At 37.1% G+C, this 16,617-nt stretch overlaps 10 protein-coding genes across 10 annotated transcripts; 5 read left to right on the top strand and 5 right to left on the bottom strand. All coding sequences in view use genetic code 12, as the record gives it.

The window, feature by feature from the left end:
- Positions 1-60: 60 nt before the first annotated feature.
- On the top strand, positions 61-762 carry VPS2 (ESCRT-III subunit protein; the record flags this gene model as incomplete). Its single annotated transcript, XM_007375155.1, has 1 exon — positions 61-762. The coding sequence occupies one exon, from the start codon at positions 61-63 to the stop codon at positions 760-762; it is 702 nt and encodes a 233-aa protein (XP_007375217.1).
- On the bottom strand, positions 748-1,409 carry MET14 (adenylyl-sulfate kinase; the record flags this gene model as incomplete). The annotated part of the gene is made up of 1 exon (XM_007375154.1): positions 748-1,409. The coding sequence occupies one exon, from the start codon at positions 1,389-1,391 to the stop codon at positions 789-791; it is 603 nt and encodes a 200-aa protein (XP_007375216.1).
- A 249-nt stretch (positions 1,410-1,658) lies between these two features.
- Positions 1,659-2,136, top strand: MRP17 (mitochondrial 37S ribosomal protein bS6m; the record flags this gene model as incomplete). The annotated part of the gene is made up of 1 exon (XM_007375153.1): positions 1,659-2,136. One exon carries the CDS (start codon positions 1,695-1,697, stop codon positions 2,058-2,060), a length of 366 nt encoding a protein of 121 aa, XP_007375215.1.
- Positions 2,137-3,400: 1,264 nt separating this feature from the next.
- On the top strand, positions 3,401-5,779 carry SPAPADRAFT_55519 (uncharacterized protein; the record flags this gene model as incomplete). Its single annotated transcript, XM_007375152.1, has 2 exons — positions 3,401-3,694; positions 3,716-5,779. The coding sequence occupies 2 exons, from the start codon at positions 3,401-3,403 to the stop codon at positions 5,777-5,779; spliced, it is 2,358 nt and encodes a 785-aa protein (XP_007375214.1).
- An 805-nt stretch (positions 5,780-6,584) lies between these two features.
- SPAPADRAFT_61043 (uncharacterized protein) lies at positions 6,585-7,432 on the top strand (the record flags this gene model as incomplete). The annotated part of the gene is made up of 1 exon (XM_007375151.1): positions 6,585-7,432. A coding segment is annotated over one exon (337 nt), but the record flags the coding sequence as incomplete, so codon positions are not given.
- Positions 7,433-7,454: 22 nt separating this feature from the next.
- Positions 7,455-9,788, bottom strand: SPAPADRAFT_50546 (uncharacterized protein; the record flags this gene model as incomplete). Its single annotated transcript, XM_007375150.1, has 1 exon — positions 7,455-9,788. The coding sequence occupies one exon, from the start codon at positions 9,786-9,788 to the stop codon at positions 7,455-7,457; it is 2,334 nt and encodes a 777-aa protein (XP_007375212.1).
- Positions 9,789-10,284: 496 nt separating this feature from the next.
- On the bottom strand, positions 10,285-11,092 carry COF1 (cofilin; the record flags this gene model as incomplete). The annotated part of the gene is made up of 3 exons (XM_007375149.1): positions 10,285-10,816; positions 10,907-10,917; positions 11,040-11,092. 3 exons carry the CDS (start codon positions 11,040-11,042, stop codon positions 10,405-10,407), a joined length of 426 nt encoding a protein of 141 aa, XP_007375211.1.
- Positions 11,093-11,148: 56 nt separating this feature from the next.
- Positions 11,149-12,291, bottom strand: SPAPADRAFT_61037 (uncharacterized protein; the record flags this gene model as incomplete). Its single annotated transcript, XM_007375148.1, has 1 exon — positions 11,149-12,291. The coding sequence occupies one exon, from the start codon at positions 12,197-12,199 to the stop codon at positions 11,801-11,803; it is 399 nt and encodes a 132-aa protein (XP_007375210.1).
- A 1,655-nt stretch (positions 12,292-13,946) lies between these two features.
- Positions 13,947-15,434, top strand: SPAPADRAFT_61035 (uncharacterized protein; the record flags this gene model as incomplete). The annotated part of the gene is made up of 1 exon (XM_007375147.1): positions 13,947-15,434. The coding sequence occupies one exon, from the start codon at positions 13,973-13,975 to the stop codon at positions 15,350-15,352; it is 1,380 nt and encodes a 459-aa protein (XP_007375209.1).
- SPAPADRAFT_61034 (uncharacterized protein) lies at positions 15,373-16,488 on the bottom strand (the record flags this gene model as incomplete). Its single annotated transcript, XM_007375146.1, has 1 exon — positions 15,373-16,488. The coding sequence occupies one exon, from the start codon at positions 16,457-16,459 to the stop codon at positions 15,434-15,436; it is 1,026 nt and encodes a 341-aa protein (XP_007375208.1).
- Between the last annotated feature and the right edge of the window lie 129 nt (positions 16,489-16,617).

The raw sequence follows: 16,617 nt of genomic DNA, 5'->3' as shown, positions 1-16,617 counted from the left end.
TGGCCAAAAAATTGATAGCCAGCTATACCCCCAGATTGTACTATACAAGCCTAATAGATTATGTCGGCACTCTTTGAATGGGCGTTTGGTAAAAAGCTCACCCCGCAAGAACGACTTCGTAAGAATCAACGAGCACTTGAAAAGACTCAGCGAGAATTATCTCGTGAAGTAACCAAGCTTCAGCAACAAGAAAAGAAACTTATCAGCGACATCAAGAAATCTGCCAAACAAGGACAAATCTCCAGTGCCAAAATCCAAGCCAAGGACTTGATTAGAACCAAATCATATATTTCCAAATTCAACTCCATGAAGGCGCAATTACAAGCTATTTCATTACGTATTCAAAGCGTAAGGTCGAATCAACAAATGGCCATGTCAATGAGAGATGCCACTAGGTTATTAGGTGGGATGAATCGTTCTATGAATTTACCACTGTTATCTAGAATTGCACAAGAATTTGCAAAGGAAAACGATATGATGGACCAGAAACAAGAGTTTATGGATGATGCGATTGACGATGCTATGGCGTTGGATGAAGATGAATTAGGTGAGGAGGAACAAATTGATGAAATTTTGGGTAAGGTTCTTGATGAGATTGGGGTTGATTTGAATGCTAATTTGAAAGACACTCCTAGTGCTATTCATGCGGGAGAACAGCCTGAGTCCAATGCCAGAGTGGCTGAAGCCGTGGGTGCAGGTGGAGGTGGAGGTGGAGCTGATGAAGACGATTTACAAGCTCGTTTAGATAGTTTAAAGAAGTAGTATTGTAATCCTATATACACAGTTCTCTAGTGAATGTACTTCTTTTCAAGAAGATAGTCTATGATTTGTTCGGCGGCTTCTTCAATAGAAACACCAGAATGGTTCTTTAAATGAATTTCTGGTTTTTCTGGAGCTTCATATGGAGCACTGATACCGGTGAATTCCTTAATGACACCTTCTCTGGCCTTCTTGTATAATCCCTTTGGATCTCTTTGTTCGGCAACTTCAATTGGAACGTCAACGTAAACTTCAACAAATGGGATGTTGTCCTTTTCGTGCAATTCTCTAGCAACTTGTCTATCAGCCTTGTAAGGACTGATAAAACTAGTAATCGTAACACAACAAGAATCGCTGAAAAGCTTGGAAACTTCAGAGATACGTCTAATGTTTTCATTTCTGTCAGCTTCACTGAATCCTAAATCCTTGTTCAATCCGAATCTAATATTGTCACCATCCAATCTGTATGCATTTAAGCCTCTAGCCAAAATAGATTGTTCCAAAGCACAAGCAATGGTAGATTTACCACTAGCTGATAACCCAGTGAGCCACACAGTGACACCTTGTTGTTTTCTCAATTCAGCACGTTCGGCATGGGTCAAATTTGGATGCCAGGTGATATTAGTAGCCATTTTTTGTGAAAAATATTTATCTATATACTAAAAAAACTGTGGATTTTGCGATTTATAATCATTGTATTGAAAACGTTGTTGAGTAATTGCAAAAAATTTTGACTTTATCAGGGGTTAAGTGATTGCACGTGCACCATTGTAATCCCGTGATTGTGTTCACGTGAATTTGTGCACGTGCAAATATACACGTGATTGTGTTTAAATCATTGTCACTCACCATTCGCAAAAAAAATTTTTTTTTTTTGATTGAATATCAGAAAGCTCGTTACCGTACAGGCTTGAACTACGTTATACCATATATACATGTACTACGAATTATTTGCGATTGCCCGTATAACGGATCCTATCAATAAAAGCAGAGATGCTAAGCGTATTGCTACCACCGTGGGACGTTTGATCCTTGCCAATAGAGGGGTAGTCCGTGATATAATCAGTATTGGAGACAGGCCATTACCCAAGATTATCTCCAAGGATCACGAAAGACATTTCCAAGGTTATCAATTCACTATGGGGTTTGACTGTTCATCTAATGTTCAAGAACAACTTTTACGTACATTAAGACAAGATCCTAGAATCTTGAGAGCTAATATCATGAAACATGATTTAAAGAGTAAACTTAATCCAGGTAATTCCATGCAACAAGCATTGGATTCAGTTGCTAAATCATAGGTTTGTTTATCAGGGTATGACATGAGTTAGATGGAGGCTTGTATATAGAAATAGACTAATAAATGATTAAGTTAGGAATTATCTGTAGGAGACAAGCCAAAAATAAAAAAAAAATTAAGTAGCTGTAGATGAAATGAGTAGGTTTAGACCAGGTTTGAAATACGCCTTTTTGAAGTGCTATATTTCAGAGATGTTAAATAGTGAATTAATTGTTTTTGGTCTTCATTCTCTATGAGCACATTATGTGGTGCATACGTGAATGTTTTATTGTCAAGAAGCACTATGATACACGTCTGTATTATGGACCCCTAATCAAACAGGGTGGAAAAATACTTCCCTTTTCAACCGTATTTTTCACCGTATAGCTTCTGTATATTACTGATGATATCGATATATTTCCAATTATTATCTGACATCTGCACTGGGGCTATGTTGTCCTCACCACATATGCACGCTATTTAGTTAGTTATTTACAAATCTCACTAACATGGTAAGTGTATTTTTTAATAATAGTAATGTGAAACTACCGTCTCAAGTGAAAAAGTTAATTACAGTTCTATTATAGGACTCAAACTATATTTCATTCTGTATACAAACACGTCTTTTAACAAGCTGCAGCCAATAAAGAAAGTGTAATTCTGCTTGATGGCAGTTGTTAATTAATGCCCACAATTTCTCACTGCCAATAAAGTTTCATGTGAGTATGAGCCGCAATGTGGCCTAATTAGGAAAATCGTTTTATTTTCAAAACAAGAGCGATTTTTTTTTTCTTGTTGTCTGTTTAGATCTGCTTTTGGAATTTACTTTATCAAAAATTTTCCAATTATATGGACCAACGGTTTGATGACCTGTTTTTGATACTCACTACGTTGCAACCAAGTCAATTTACCTTACCCCAGAAAAACCTAAATCGAGAAATCACCAAGGGAAGAAGACAATTTAGGAAAGTTTAGATTCTGCCCCGGTTATAAGAAACACCAATCGCAAAATATCCAAACGCCGTTTTCAATTTCTTTTTTGGCACTATAGATAAATAGCTCATATATCATACTGATTTCGAATTACTCCATATCGCCAACTACATACATTCATTTACATCGCCATCGTCTAGACAAAACCAACGCCACTTACCACTACCGAAGCTAAGATTCCGCCCACAGAAAAAAAAATAATAATAATAATAATTGTCTGATCTTTATTTTTTTCCCAGATTTTTGTTTGTTTTGTTTTGATTTGATAGGTTTTTTTTTATTTCTCACGAATTCCACTAGACAGACAAAGCAGCAACTACCAAGACAGACCCTAATACCATCACAATTGATTCGTTTTGTACCCTGAAGATGCATGGACTTTCTGAGAAGGAGAATGATATCCCCTTCTTAGCTCAGGATTTGATGGTGCATCCCAACAATAGTAATGGTAGCATATCCAACCAAACTCCGAATGGTACCAATGGCAATTCTCCCAAGCGTAATTCAAATTCACCACTTTCCCAATCCAATAAAATAAATCAAGTTTCCCCCTTTCGCAGGAAGCTTCAGCAGCATCACAAGAGTGCCAGTCTAGGTGCGGGACCTGAGTCCGATGCAACAACAACAACAACAACAACAACAACAACAACAATCAACGAGCACGTTCCTACAAACAATTTGCAGGAAGACTACAAGACTTTGGAACGGCAATTTACAGATACCTTATTGAAATATAACGCCCTTCATGGTGAGAACGCAAGGTTGGAGCATGAACTAGCTGTAAAACTGGCCGAAGTGGAGACACTTCAAGAGAAGGTGAAGCATGTGGAAGAAAAATTGGTGGAATGTCAATTCGAAAACACAAAACAGGCAGATATGTTACATAAGCAGATGGAAATGTATAAAGATCTGATTGATGATTTGCAAATTAAGATCATTAATCTCACTGAAGAGTTGGAAATGAATAGGAAGGTACAGACAGAGCTGGTTCTGCATGACCAGAATGAAATGATGCACAAATATCACAAGTTGGTACGAGATTATAAAGTTTTGTCTAGCGATTTCGAAGTGGAAAGATCTTCTAAGCTGGCCTTGATTGAACAAATAGAATTACTCTTGCGAGAAAAGGATGTTCTTAAACAGCAAGTTGAAATGGCCTCACAATATGACGAGGATTTTGACACACAAGGTGAGTTTTTGAATGATTTTGATCAGCCAACCCATAACATGACCCAATTATCCAATGATGAAGACCCTGCATTACCACATCATTCAAGAGGAATAAGTTTATTGGATGATATAAGCCATTCATCACCAATAAAGTATGATACTTCACATGAATCCCTTCATGTAGATTCTAACTTTCAATTTCCATCACGTTCAAACAGCATCCAACAACAACCAACCTTCGATTCTCGAACTATATTATCGCATTCATCATCAAAAAATAGTAAACTCCCACCTTCACCTGATCCAAATTCCAAAAACCGAAAACGACAGTCTTTACCCACTCCTTCCAAGCGGATGCTGCATATTGATGAACATGGAGAATTCGTATTGAGTCCGTTTAAACTCCAAGCTCCTCTGTTTGAGTTTGCAGAACCTAGTGCTTCCCGTACTCTGTGTCCATCGATATCAACCGTTTTGCAAGCACATAGTGCCGATGCTAAAGCAGGGCATAAGCGATTTAACAGTCATGATCTTATTCCTATTCTGGTTGAGTTTGAAAAAGTAGACCAGTCTACTGGAGTGAGAAGTACGTCCATGCCGGAGGGAACATCGCGTCCAACCCGAGTATCGTCTGCTGAACAAAGACAGCAAGGATTCGATTTAATTCCCGAAAGTGAGCATCATCGGGACGAAGCATTGTTTGCATTGAATGGAGGTGCACCAGATACTAGTTTTCGTTTATCGGAAACTGCCTCATCTTCAAAACGATCTAGTTACATCTCGGATGACAAGACACGACAAGAAATCATGAAACTTAAATTTGAACTTCAATCGTTGAAGTTGCATAATGAGAAGTTATTATCATACATTGGATTTGAATTACAAAAGCAAAAGAAGAATATTAAGCGGTTGTCGAAAAAGCAATCCCAACAATCGCTCTTGGCGGCAGCAGCAGTTGCAGGATCCCCCAATAGGAATTTTGAATACTCTGATGCCAAATTGATTGAAAGTTCGCGTGATGTTCTCATTAATAAGAAACGGGTTTTACGATCGGTTTCCATAAATGCAATACTAGGTAATAATTACAATAGGTATGATCGGGATAGTATTGAACTTAATGAAAGAAATGCATTTAGTAGTCCTACTTCTCAATTGGATCGAGATATTTTTGATGAAATTTATGACATTGACTACGAAACAGAACTGGATCTGTTAGAACAAGAAAAGAAAAAGACTATCAAGAAGTTTGCTTCTGAAGTGTTTAGTAAACGAGGATTATATTCCCTTAGTGAAGATGAAGTAGACGGTGAAGACGACGTTGATGACGACGGTCGCGATGACGAGACTACATGCCAAGAAGAACTGTCTTCGCCGTACACTTCAGACGAAGAAATAGGGATGTTTAATCAAATCAGGTATTTGGTTACAGGTAATGATATATACCGAGGCAAGAAAAAGAAAAAGAACCCTCATTTGGTGGATGATGGGTTAAAATTTAAATTCTTGACGATTGCCTTGGGTATCGCTATTATTGCTGTAAAATTGACACCCCAAAGGAGTGTTAGTTCAACTGCCTAAAATTTTGTATTATTCCTGTTTATGGTTGTTCATGCTTGATTATGGTTTTGCAGTTAATTTTTTTTTTTCAGTAATTTAAATATTCTATAGAATTTTTTAAATGTAATATACAAACTTAATATATGTGGTTACAAACCATGTTGAGGTGATTACAAAAGGATCGTCCACCCTGTGTAATTAACGCACCTGACGGCCTTGCCTTTCGATTCAGAAATTTTTCTCCTATTTTTATTTTTTTGCACCCAATTAGGTGTCAGTACAACCAGGGGTAATCACGCAAGGCCATCACGGGGCTGAAGATGTAGGTTGTCACTGTCTAAAAGACGCAGGAACCAAAAGATAAGAGTTTTCCTGTGAGTATTAACAAACAATCGGGCAATATCCCGGGCCAAGCAATGGTTCACGTTTAGTTATTTTAATTTTTCTTTTCTTTTTTGCTTGTCGCTCCTTGTGATTTGGGTTAGGAGCTGCTAGGGTTTTTCTCCATGGTTAACCGGGACAGACAAACAAAAGAAAGAATGCAAAATTTCTGATGTTGAGCGATGAATATTTTGATCTAATATTTTCTGATTCAAATCCGGGGATATCTGATCCGTTCGTACGTGTTAATTAGAAGGCTGTATAGTGGGTGATTCAAAATACTCGCACTACAATTATAAAATAAGAAAAATTACAGAAAAGTGGTTCCACTTTTTTTTTTCGATATTTTTTGGTGGCTCAATAGCCGTATCGGGGAACACATGCTAGGGTCCCATACAAAAAAAATTCTAACATCTGGTTACATGAAACTAAAAATTGCCGCCGTAACTTGATGGATTTTCGGTCTGGGTTTCTTTTCTAGATAATCTCTCATGATTTGATATTTATATCGCATAATTGGCTTGAAAGTTTTAAAATTTGGGAGGAGGGGGTTTCTTTATATACTTCTGTTATATTCTGTGATTTCATTCTTTAACAAACTTTTACTACGACATATTCATTGCTAATAAACAATGGCCCTTCGAAACTACTTATACGCCAAACACCAACATGATACAGAAATAGACACCCTTATAAACAGAGATGCGGGAGTACCCCAGGGAAATCCAACTGATTCAAGAGGCCATATCGATCGATCCAACCGTATCAAGGTTAACTACAACCATACACGTCGTCGCATACACCATGCTCCTGCTCGAAAAAGCCCAGATGCTCTGGTTGAAGAACTCACCTCGGAAGTTTCGGATATGAGCATAGAGGAAGCTTCGTCAGATCAGATGCCAGAAAAGAAGAAAACATGCAGGGCAGAATGTAATAGTTGTCAGTGCAAAAAAGAGGCTGCTGGTTTAGCTAACGGTTTTTCCACAAATTCTCATGGGCCTGCCATTGAAGTCGAGGTAGGAGAAGGGGAAATCGACTTTACTAATTCTATGTGAAAATGCTAGCATTTTATCAATAGGAACTTACATTCATTCACTTCATGCCCTTTGATATGGCGTTACTTTAATAATTAGTATGGCAAACTTGTTCTCTGGAGAATATTTAGAAATTTAGAAAAAAGGGTATAGAAAATGGGATATAAACACCACATATGTTTGGTTGGTTATATATTCTAATCATAATTACATAAAAAATTTAATAATACAGAGTTATAAACATAAAATTACAAAATTTCAATAAAAAAATGAAATTGAACTCACCTTTCTTCGTTCCATCTCTTATTCATCCCGCCTCTGGGCCCCAGTAGCTTACTTGAACTTCGCGTTACCCTTGTTAAAATACCATCATTTATCTGATTTTGACCCTGGTTTGAGGTTTGCATCATAGATCCTTGCCCGGTGATTGATCGCATAAATAACTCATTGATCTGTTGTTGCTGTTGTTGTTGCTGTTGCTGTTGTTGAAGTTGTTGATGTTGTTGCTGTTGTTGCTGTTGCTGTTGCTGCTGTTGCTGCTGTTGTTGTTGTTGTTGTTGTTGTTGACGTTGGTGTCGCTCCTGTTGTTGCAACTGCCCATCCTGTCGCAATTGCAAATCATCCATGGTTGGCTGGTTCAAAATCTGAGAAATTCTTTGTTCTGGTTGCGAAACTTGACTACCAGATGGTGTAGGTAACGTCGGAGCTTGTTGACGATGGAGCTTCTGTTGCCTATGGTGCAGCAGTTTCATTGCGGTTGGAACCATCAACGGTGCACTATGGGTTTGTAAATGCTGTAAATTGTTTTGTATAGCTACACCCATAGGAACTGGAGACTGCAACATGGATTGTGATGACGGTGAGAGTCTTGAATTCTGTTGTACATGCTGTTGTGAGTGTTTTTGTTGATGATGGTGCGAAGAATGAAGCAGTTGCATTGTGTGGTGATGTTGCTGGGTTGGTGGAAGTGACTGCGACTGTTGTTGTTGTTGTTGTTGTTGTGGTGGTGGTGGTGGTGGTTGCAGCGGTTGTTGTTGTGGCTGCGATGGTTGTTGTTGCGACTGCTGTTGTCCTGTCGACCCTTGCTGGCCAGATCGCATATTTATAATCCGTTCATTGAAGAATGAATCTTTGAAATCTTGAAAAATCTTCACAGTCTGAGGATATTCATATTGATGAACATGGAAAAATCGATCTGCAAAAACATAAATAAATCTTTCAATGTCGGAGGCATTAATAGCTCTATTCAAATCACTGATACTTTCAGGTCTAGGTGTACTTGAATTAGAATGCTGTTGTTGACTAGGAGAAGCACGTGAATTGCTATTAACTCCCTCATAAGTTTGAATCCCAGTTCTATGACTAGTAGAAGTGGTGCTAGAAGGGGTGCCCCTTGCTTGTTCATACTGTTGCCTTTGTTTCTCAAAGATTTTCTGTTGATATTCAAGATTACTATCACTATATTGTTGGTCCCGGTGTTGTTGTTGTTGTTGCTGTTGTTTCTGCTGTTGCTGTTGTAGTTGCATCTGTTGGGCTTGTTTTTTTAGCTGTTGCTGTTGTAGAAGATGTGTTTGATTGTGGCTAAGATATTCGGATTCAGTTGAAGAAGAAACTCGCAGACTAGATGAATGTTGTTGGTGATGTTGGGAGTGCTTTTGTTTTTGATGAGTCAGATGCATGACCTGATTCTTTCCATCATTGTACATTCCAAAACTTGAGAGACCAACTGAAGCAGCAGTATTGGTGAAACTTAATCCTTCTTGAGGTTGGAACTGGTTTCTAGGTGCGGAATTGTTTGAGTCGGTAGTTGTTCGAGGTGCAGCTGCCATCAAGTCATAAGTTACTTGTTCAATGTTGCTGTTATTGTTGGAATAATTGTTGGTCCGCTTATTACTTCTAGATCGTGATCTTTCTCTTGTTGGCTCCGAACTAATTCTGGCTTCTTCCACCACTACAGAGGGAGAATGTTGGTCTTTGTTAGTACCACCATTTCCAGTTTCAGACTCGGGAATACCCATAAATTGTGGGTCATAATTCTCAGCATCTTCTGAGGTTGATAATGCAGGAAAAGAAGTATCATTGACTTCTTCAGGATCCCCGGCTTCTGCAGCTGATGTCAGGGCAGTATTTGAACTAGAGACAGTGGTGTTTTCTCCCTTCAGGGGTCCTCGACCTAGTCTTTTCTTGCTAAGTCCATGCCTTTTTTTAAACTGGCTTAACCATCCATGACTAAAATTATTTAATCTTTTGGGATTATCGACCCCATATTGGTGCGCGTAAATTGCCCAATGTTCTCGTAAAATAGGTTCAGTTATCGGTTCATTTCTTTCTAATCTTCGTTTAACTAACAAGTCCATGGCCTGATTGATCCTCTCGTATTTAAACCTGGCTCTTCGTTTACTATTCTTGAGGAATGGGGCACCATCACTATTCATTCGCAGTCTTAGTTCTTTCTCAATCTTGAGCCATTCACTTAGGGATGACGTGGATATAGAAAACTCATCCTTGAACTTATCTACTGTTTCCAGCTGAGGTCGTTTTGACAGGTGATAAAAGTCAAGCACTTGGATCTTTTGAGCGAGGGTGGCTCTAGGAAGCTTGGACGCGGGTGACATGGATAGTTCCTTGCTTATAGAAACGAGAAATAAATAGCAAAGGTTCAGTCAGGTTGACTGATGCAGATATTTGTAGATTCCTATATCGTTGGGAAAGGATAAGGTGTTTGTGACAAACCGAAAGTTTGTTGTCAATTTTTTTATCTTTAAAATCGAACGTTATGATTTAATTTTTCCACTGTCGTATCGATGACCGAATTTTTTTGGGGGAAGAGAGTTCTGATAGTGGGTGTATATGACTAGTTAATGATTGTAAAATGTTCTTGAAAGACAAAACAGTGAGATCTAATGGTAACAGTAGAATGCCGATGTATTAGCCAATCTAAAAAGACATCCAGTGAACTTTCCGACCACACTTTTGTTGGAGAAAAGCCGAGAAAAGTGCGGGATAAGGAAAAACTTGCCCTTGTTTTGTAGCACCAAAAAGTGTTGAGTTGGTTGTACCGGGTCTAGAACAAATCTAAAGCGATTCCATTGTTCTCTCTACATGACGTAAACAAATAGCTAATATCGGCTCAATATAAAACAAAAACTGTATATTTAATTTTCTTGATAGCTACAAATTTGTAATAATAAAAAAAAAAAACAAGGCACTGTGTAGAGATCAACACTTTATCTAGTGGGTGGATCTACTAACTTTTTCCAAAACTGATTCGTAGGCAACTTCGGAGAAGTCGGTACCTTGAACATCAGCGGCAACACCGTTTAATGCTCTTCTCAAAGCGTCCTTAGAAGAAGCGTAAACCATCTTGGATCTAACTGGAGCAGTATCTGGAGACCAAGTGAAGAAAACAATCTTGGATCTCTTACCTTCACCACCACCAATTTCGTATTCGAAATCGTAGATGGCGTATTTACATTCATTTTCTGGTAACTTTTCCAAGAATGCATCATAGTCGGTATCAGTAGAAGTAGATTCAACAACAATTTCAGTTTTGTTATCGTTCAAGGAGAAAATAATGAACTTGAACTTCTTTCCTAACTTCAATTCATTGAAGGTTGATAAAGCATCATCAGAAACGGAAACACTATATTTCAACTATGTTAGTATATGTATCACCAATGGAGTTTGTTGTTGTTTTTTTGTTGTTGTTGTTGTTGTTGTTTAAAGAACATACCCTGATCTAGACTAGAAAATGTGTTAGTTTTTTATCATGAGAAAAGTTGACCAGATTAACATCCACAATTACTGTACAAATAGCCCTACAATATTGAATGAACAATCATCAATTGAGATTCAGTTAAACATACCATTGTTTAGTATTGATAGTTAATTTGTTATATTAAAGTTGTATTGAACAATTGATAACAAAAGGAGGAATTAAGGATTTACATTTCCAATGTTACTTTTTTTTTATTTGACTGCGCAGTTTTTCGTCGCTCGGTTTTCGAAAATGAACTGGTAATTACACGTCTCTGTATGCAGTATTGTCACGTGTATTATACTAGACGTGAAACACGGATGATAATAGTGATCTTTTTCAATGTGCACGAAGATAACTTCGACTCCTGTTAGTATTATTTATATATTCATATTCCTTTAAGTTGAACTTGTGTGAGGGATATTGAAATTGAGTCCTTGTGTTATCTTTGACCATCCAAAAAGATGAAACAAAAATGAATGTTACATTTGTTCTCTAGACCAATATTTGTTGAACAACTGCTATCGTTGATTTTCTACTTTTGGTTGGGAAATTAAGTGAGCTAGTGGACATGCGTGTATTATTGGAAGCAAATATAGTCTTCTATTTTCAATAGCCTCAATTGAGATTTTGCAAATTATCGTAGTAACAAAAAAAAAAGACAGAGCAAACAGTAGATAAAGTTTGGTGAAAACGATGCAGCACCAAAGATGTCTTTTGAGTAAATAATCAGTCATCAAAGATGTGCCTAAAGTTACAAGTGAATTGATGAAAGAAATATGAGAAATATAAAAGAATCAAAATAAGGAACTAAAGTTTTATAGTATTATTCTAACCAATTAGTATAGATGAAGACGAGTACTGGAATTCTCATTGATGATCAAGATATGAACGTAATGTAAACCTAACCCAATTCGATATTAAAAGCATTGTACCTGTTATTTTACATGTTCTTCGAGAGACTAATTCACCACCTGGCATTTGTGCATCCAACATGGCTGCAGATATTGTACCACAGCTAAAAAGGTAATACGCAACGTTGAAAACGATAACACTGTACCAGTAGAATTCCAAAGTTGCGTATATTAGGTAGTTTTTCCAAAATTCATGTAACACTAAACCAATATTAACAACAACGTTTGTTAGTTTGTGACTATCGACATCTTGAACCAATGGATCTGCAGCTGGTTCTGTGTTCAATGTACTTACCTCGGTGCTATCGGGATCGAGGAAATATGCAAGCAGAATTAAAATTATACCACACAACATTAATAAACTATAGCATTTGATTAAACAGCTTTGTTGTTTATCAAAAAAACATCTGTGGATTTTGATAAGCAACCTTTATTATGAACTCTAATTGACTTTCAACTGGTTATATTCCAATAATTATAATCATTTTCTTTAAACTGGTGTGGGGCGGGGAATTGTGGGCCGGAGGTGTTTTTTTTTTTGGTCCTGAAATAGAGCCAAAAATGACGTCATTGATTCCATCCTCATAGAACCTAAAGGACCTATACTATGCCTCAGTTCTATTTTACTTTGATTCCAATGATAATATTTTCTTTACCATGTGCTATAGTATACAATGGTTGATTGCCAGGTATATAAAATACATGAAAATGGTTGCAAATTTCTTTTATTCGTATGACCATATATATATACTAAGTGACAAAATCGTACCATTTTCAACAACTTCATTTACTATTTGACTTGGTAAAATCCAATACCAAGACAATTGCCAAAAATTAAATATGCTAATCAATATTTGGCTATCAATTTGTAGCTCCCATTGAATAGATCCAATATTTGATCTGTCTTATCAGATGTAATGTTCTGTAACGCATAATATGGCGATACATGCAATTACCATGACTTTTACTAATTGATATCTCATTTTATTAACTTAGGGGTATAATATTGAATGCCTGTATATACAAATAAATCGTTTCTACTGGTTCGGATATATCAAATAGGTAATTAGTACATTTAGTTGCAAATATTTTTGGAAAAAAACTAGCCAAAAATTTGAGAAACTGTTGATTTTTGAAACTTTTACTAAAATTGGTTATAACAAAAGAAATAAAGCACAACACTCAACTAAAAGTACTTAAACAGTGTTTAGACCCCACATGAATAACTTTAAATACATTTAATACTCCGTAATGGGTTTAGAGCTTCCGTAAATCGTTAAATATTAAAATAATTCATAAATTTTGTATGGGAAATTCGAACTGTTATTTTTCAACACAGATAATTTCAAACCACATCTAACTCTCTCAAATTGAATAAATCATGTTTATAAACATTATTATTATTGAAATTTTACGTCAGATTATATATTGGAAGAATAAATCCCTAAATAAGGATTTTCATGCTACAGTACCCAAAAGACACAAAATTTTTTTTCGAGAAAATTTGCCGTGTTTGTCCGTTTGGGCAATGGAGAATTTGGCCGAGCTCGACCGAAAAATTTCGAGCGGGGCCGAGTTCGAATCACGCCGAAGAAGAATGATACGATGGCCGAGTGGTTAAGGCGAAGGATGCAGGTTCCTTTGGGCTCTGCCCGCGCAGGTTCGAACCCTGCTCGTGTCGTTATTTTTTTTTGCTTTTTGAACATTTGCGATAGTGTATGAGATAGTACTAATTAAGATCTTTCAGATGAGCTACTTCATTGCATCTTGTTGGAAATATTTCAGTCTAGTACGAGCGTTTAAAACTGTTGGGTAATTTTCCACCTTCGTCGTCAAAGAAAAAGCTATCTGGACCAATGCAGGTAATCTTAGGTCGAAGGACTTGAATAGAATAGATCTATCTATAATGTAAACACGAACAATCTCAGATGAAACTTGACAACCGTGATTATTTAGTTCATTGTTTACATTTTTCGATATTTTGCAGTCGTCGCAATGTGACCATCATCTCCAGAACTTTTTTTTTTTCTTGGACGTAGCTGGTGTGCTTATTCAAAAAACTTTAACGATAGCAATCACGGCACCAACTTTCAGATAAATCAAAAACAACATTAATACAAAGACAAATATGGATGACTTGTATGAAATACTAGGAGTCGATTCTCGAGCCTCTGACATTGAGATCAAAAGAGCCTACAGAAAACTTGCATTAAAATACCATCCTGACAAAGCTTCCGCTGAAGAGCGAGAAGAAGCCGAAGCTAAATTCAAGGAAATCTCGTTTGCATATGAAACTTTGATTGATGAGCAGAAGAGAGATGAATATGATAGGTACGGTTCGACCGGGAATGGATTTGGACAGGGAGGAAACTATTCCAGCAACCCATTTGAACAATTCTTTGGTGGTAGCGGTGGAGAATATGGTGGAAATAACTTTCACGATTTCTTCAATAATATGGACGATCAACCAGGTTACAATCACCAAGGACGTCATAATAGAACCGAAGATGCCAGAATCGATGTTGATGTCACTTTAGAGGAATTATATACCGGGAAAACCATCAGAATCACATCGGCACGTAATATCATATGTACTCATTGTAAGGGAGTTGGGGCCAAACCATCGGCAGTGTTGAAACAATGTGCTTCCTGTAATGGAGAAGGACACGTGAAAAAGATCAAGCGTGTTGGTCCAGGAATGATCACTCAACAGTATGTTGAATGTACTACTTGTAAAGGATTGGGAAAGATTTATCGAACTAAAGATAAATGTAAGTCTTGTCACGGAAAGAGAATAGTGGAGGAGACGAAAATATTGGAATTTGAAATCGAAAAGGGATCTCCAAATACTGGTGTCATTACCAAGAAGGGAGAAGCAGATCAATTCCCAGGAAAGGAAACTGGAGATATTATCCTTACATATTCTTGTAAAGAACATGAATCATTTGATAGAAAGCAAGATGATTTGTATACAAAGTTTAAAATACCATTGGTGGATGCATTATCGGGATTTTCTAAACTCGTAGCTAGACATTTGGACGGCAGAGGAATTAAAATCAGTACTCCTAAAGGTAAAGTTATAAGACCAGGGGATTTAATTAAATTACCAGGAGAAGGTATGCCAAAAAAGGAAAAGAAAGGCTCATGGTTTAGCTCAGCTTCCAGCAAAGGAGATTTATACGTCGAAATAGAAATTGAATTTCCTAGGGATAATTGGTTTGTTGAAAAGAACGACTTGTTGAAATTAAGAAATGTTCTTCCAACTGATCTTGAAAATAAACTTGGTGAGCAGGGCATTAATGGCCACACTATACCCGATGCAAGTATAGAAATTTTCACTGACTTCACTATTGTTAAGTCAGATGACTTGCCCTCATACGATGGTGATGAACAACAACAACAACAACAACAACAAGGCAATGGATATGATCACCATCAACAAGAGTACTATTATGGTAATAGTGGGTATGCACAACAACAGCAACCACCAGAATGTGCTCAAATGTAGAGATATAGAAATCTTGTAAATAGATATAAAGAATTCACGATTCTATGTTTTATTCCTATTAATATACACAAAAGTATAACCTCAATCTAATAATGTATGCAAATCAGCTATGGATAATCCCAATTCAGAATCCTCGTCGAAATTGTTGACATTGTCAACAATCTCAATTCTTCCCAAATTAACGTCATGGTGTTCGATATTACTGTCGTCGCTTTCAAAACTCATGTCAAGGGAAACATCCGGAATGCCAGCATTGAGGATCATTTCGTGTTGATTGTATTCGGGAAACTCTGACCTACTAGTGTTAGGTGTGGAGAAGAATTGCAAATCAGTTTCACTTAATGGTTCAATTGGGTATTGTGGATTAAATTCTCTTACACTTGGAGTAATTTCTACTTCATCACCAAAGGGAAAAGCCTTTAAACCAGATCTGGTGTTGACAGGTTGCTTCTTTACCGGATCAACGTTGTTTCTGTTAATATCATCTTCAATGATATTGGATGCATGGAGTTTAGCTGTGTTAGCTGAAAAGGTTTGTTCTAAGGTTGTTGCTAACGGTTGACGCTCAATTGGCTGCGGTTTAACCAAGGAGTCAGTTCTAGTAGTGGATTCTAATTTTGGCTTTTTGACAGCCAAGTCATCCTTGACAGGCTGCAACAATACTCGTTTATTTTGACTAGACTGCTGTGGTTTAATCTCAGGAAGTGACGGTTTTGCTTGAGTTACAATTTCTGATTTTTGACCCAATGGTTTAATTTGTTGTACTGGTTGTTTTGAGTGAATTTCAGGAACATCTCGTTGGACAGTGATTTGATGAGACGATGCAGATGGAGGAGGAATGAATCCCAATGACGAATTGGATTTAACCAATGAAGGTGGTCTAAATGTATCTCTGGCTAATGGAACCTTTTGTCCTAATGAGCTTTGTGATCTATTTAAACTGAATTGATTAGAGTTTTGGTTCTTCCCACCAAGTGGAATTCTAGGTATCTTTGAGATTCTAGGAGGAATCGGCTTAGTATTCTCCTTGTTGACTAGATTCCCAGGAACATTAGCGGAAGCCGAGTTCTCCTGGTCTCTTATATTTACTATACGATTAGTGGACATGGTCTTACCTAGGAAAAGAAGAACTAAATGAAGGAAAGAAAAGGGTTGTTTATTTTTGTTTTCTCCGTTGCTGCCACAAACAAACACAAACACAAAAAAAATGCGTGGGCGTGTTTGCTGCTGCCAAAAAAAAAAAAAAGTTTAGGAAAAAGTACACG

The sequence above is a fragment of the Spathaspora passalidarum genome (genome assembly GCF_000223485.1).
Source record: "Spathaspora passalidarum NRRL Y-27907 unplaced genomic scaffold SPAPAscaffold_4, whole genome shotgun sequence".
NCBI lineage: Eukaryota > Fungi > Ascomycota > Pichiomycetes > Serinales > Debaryomycetaceae > Spathaspora > Spathaspora passalidarum.
This window is presented reverse-complemented; position numbering and strand designations above follow the sequence as displayed.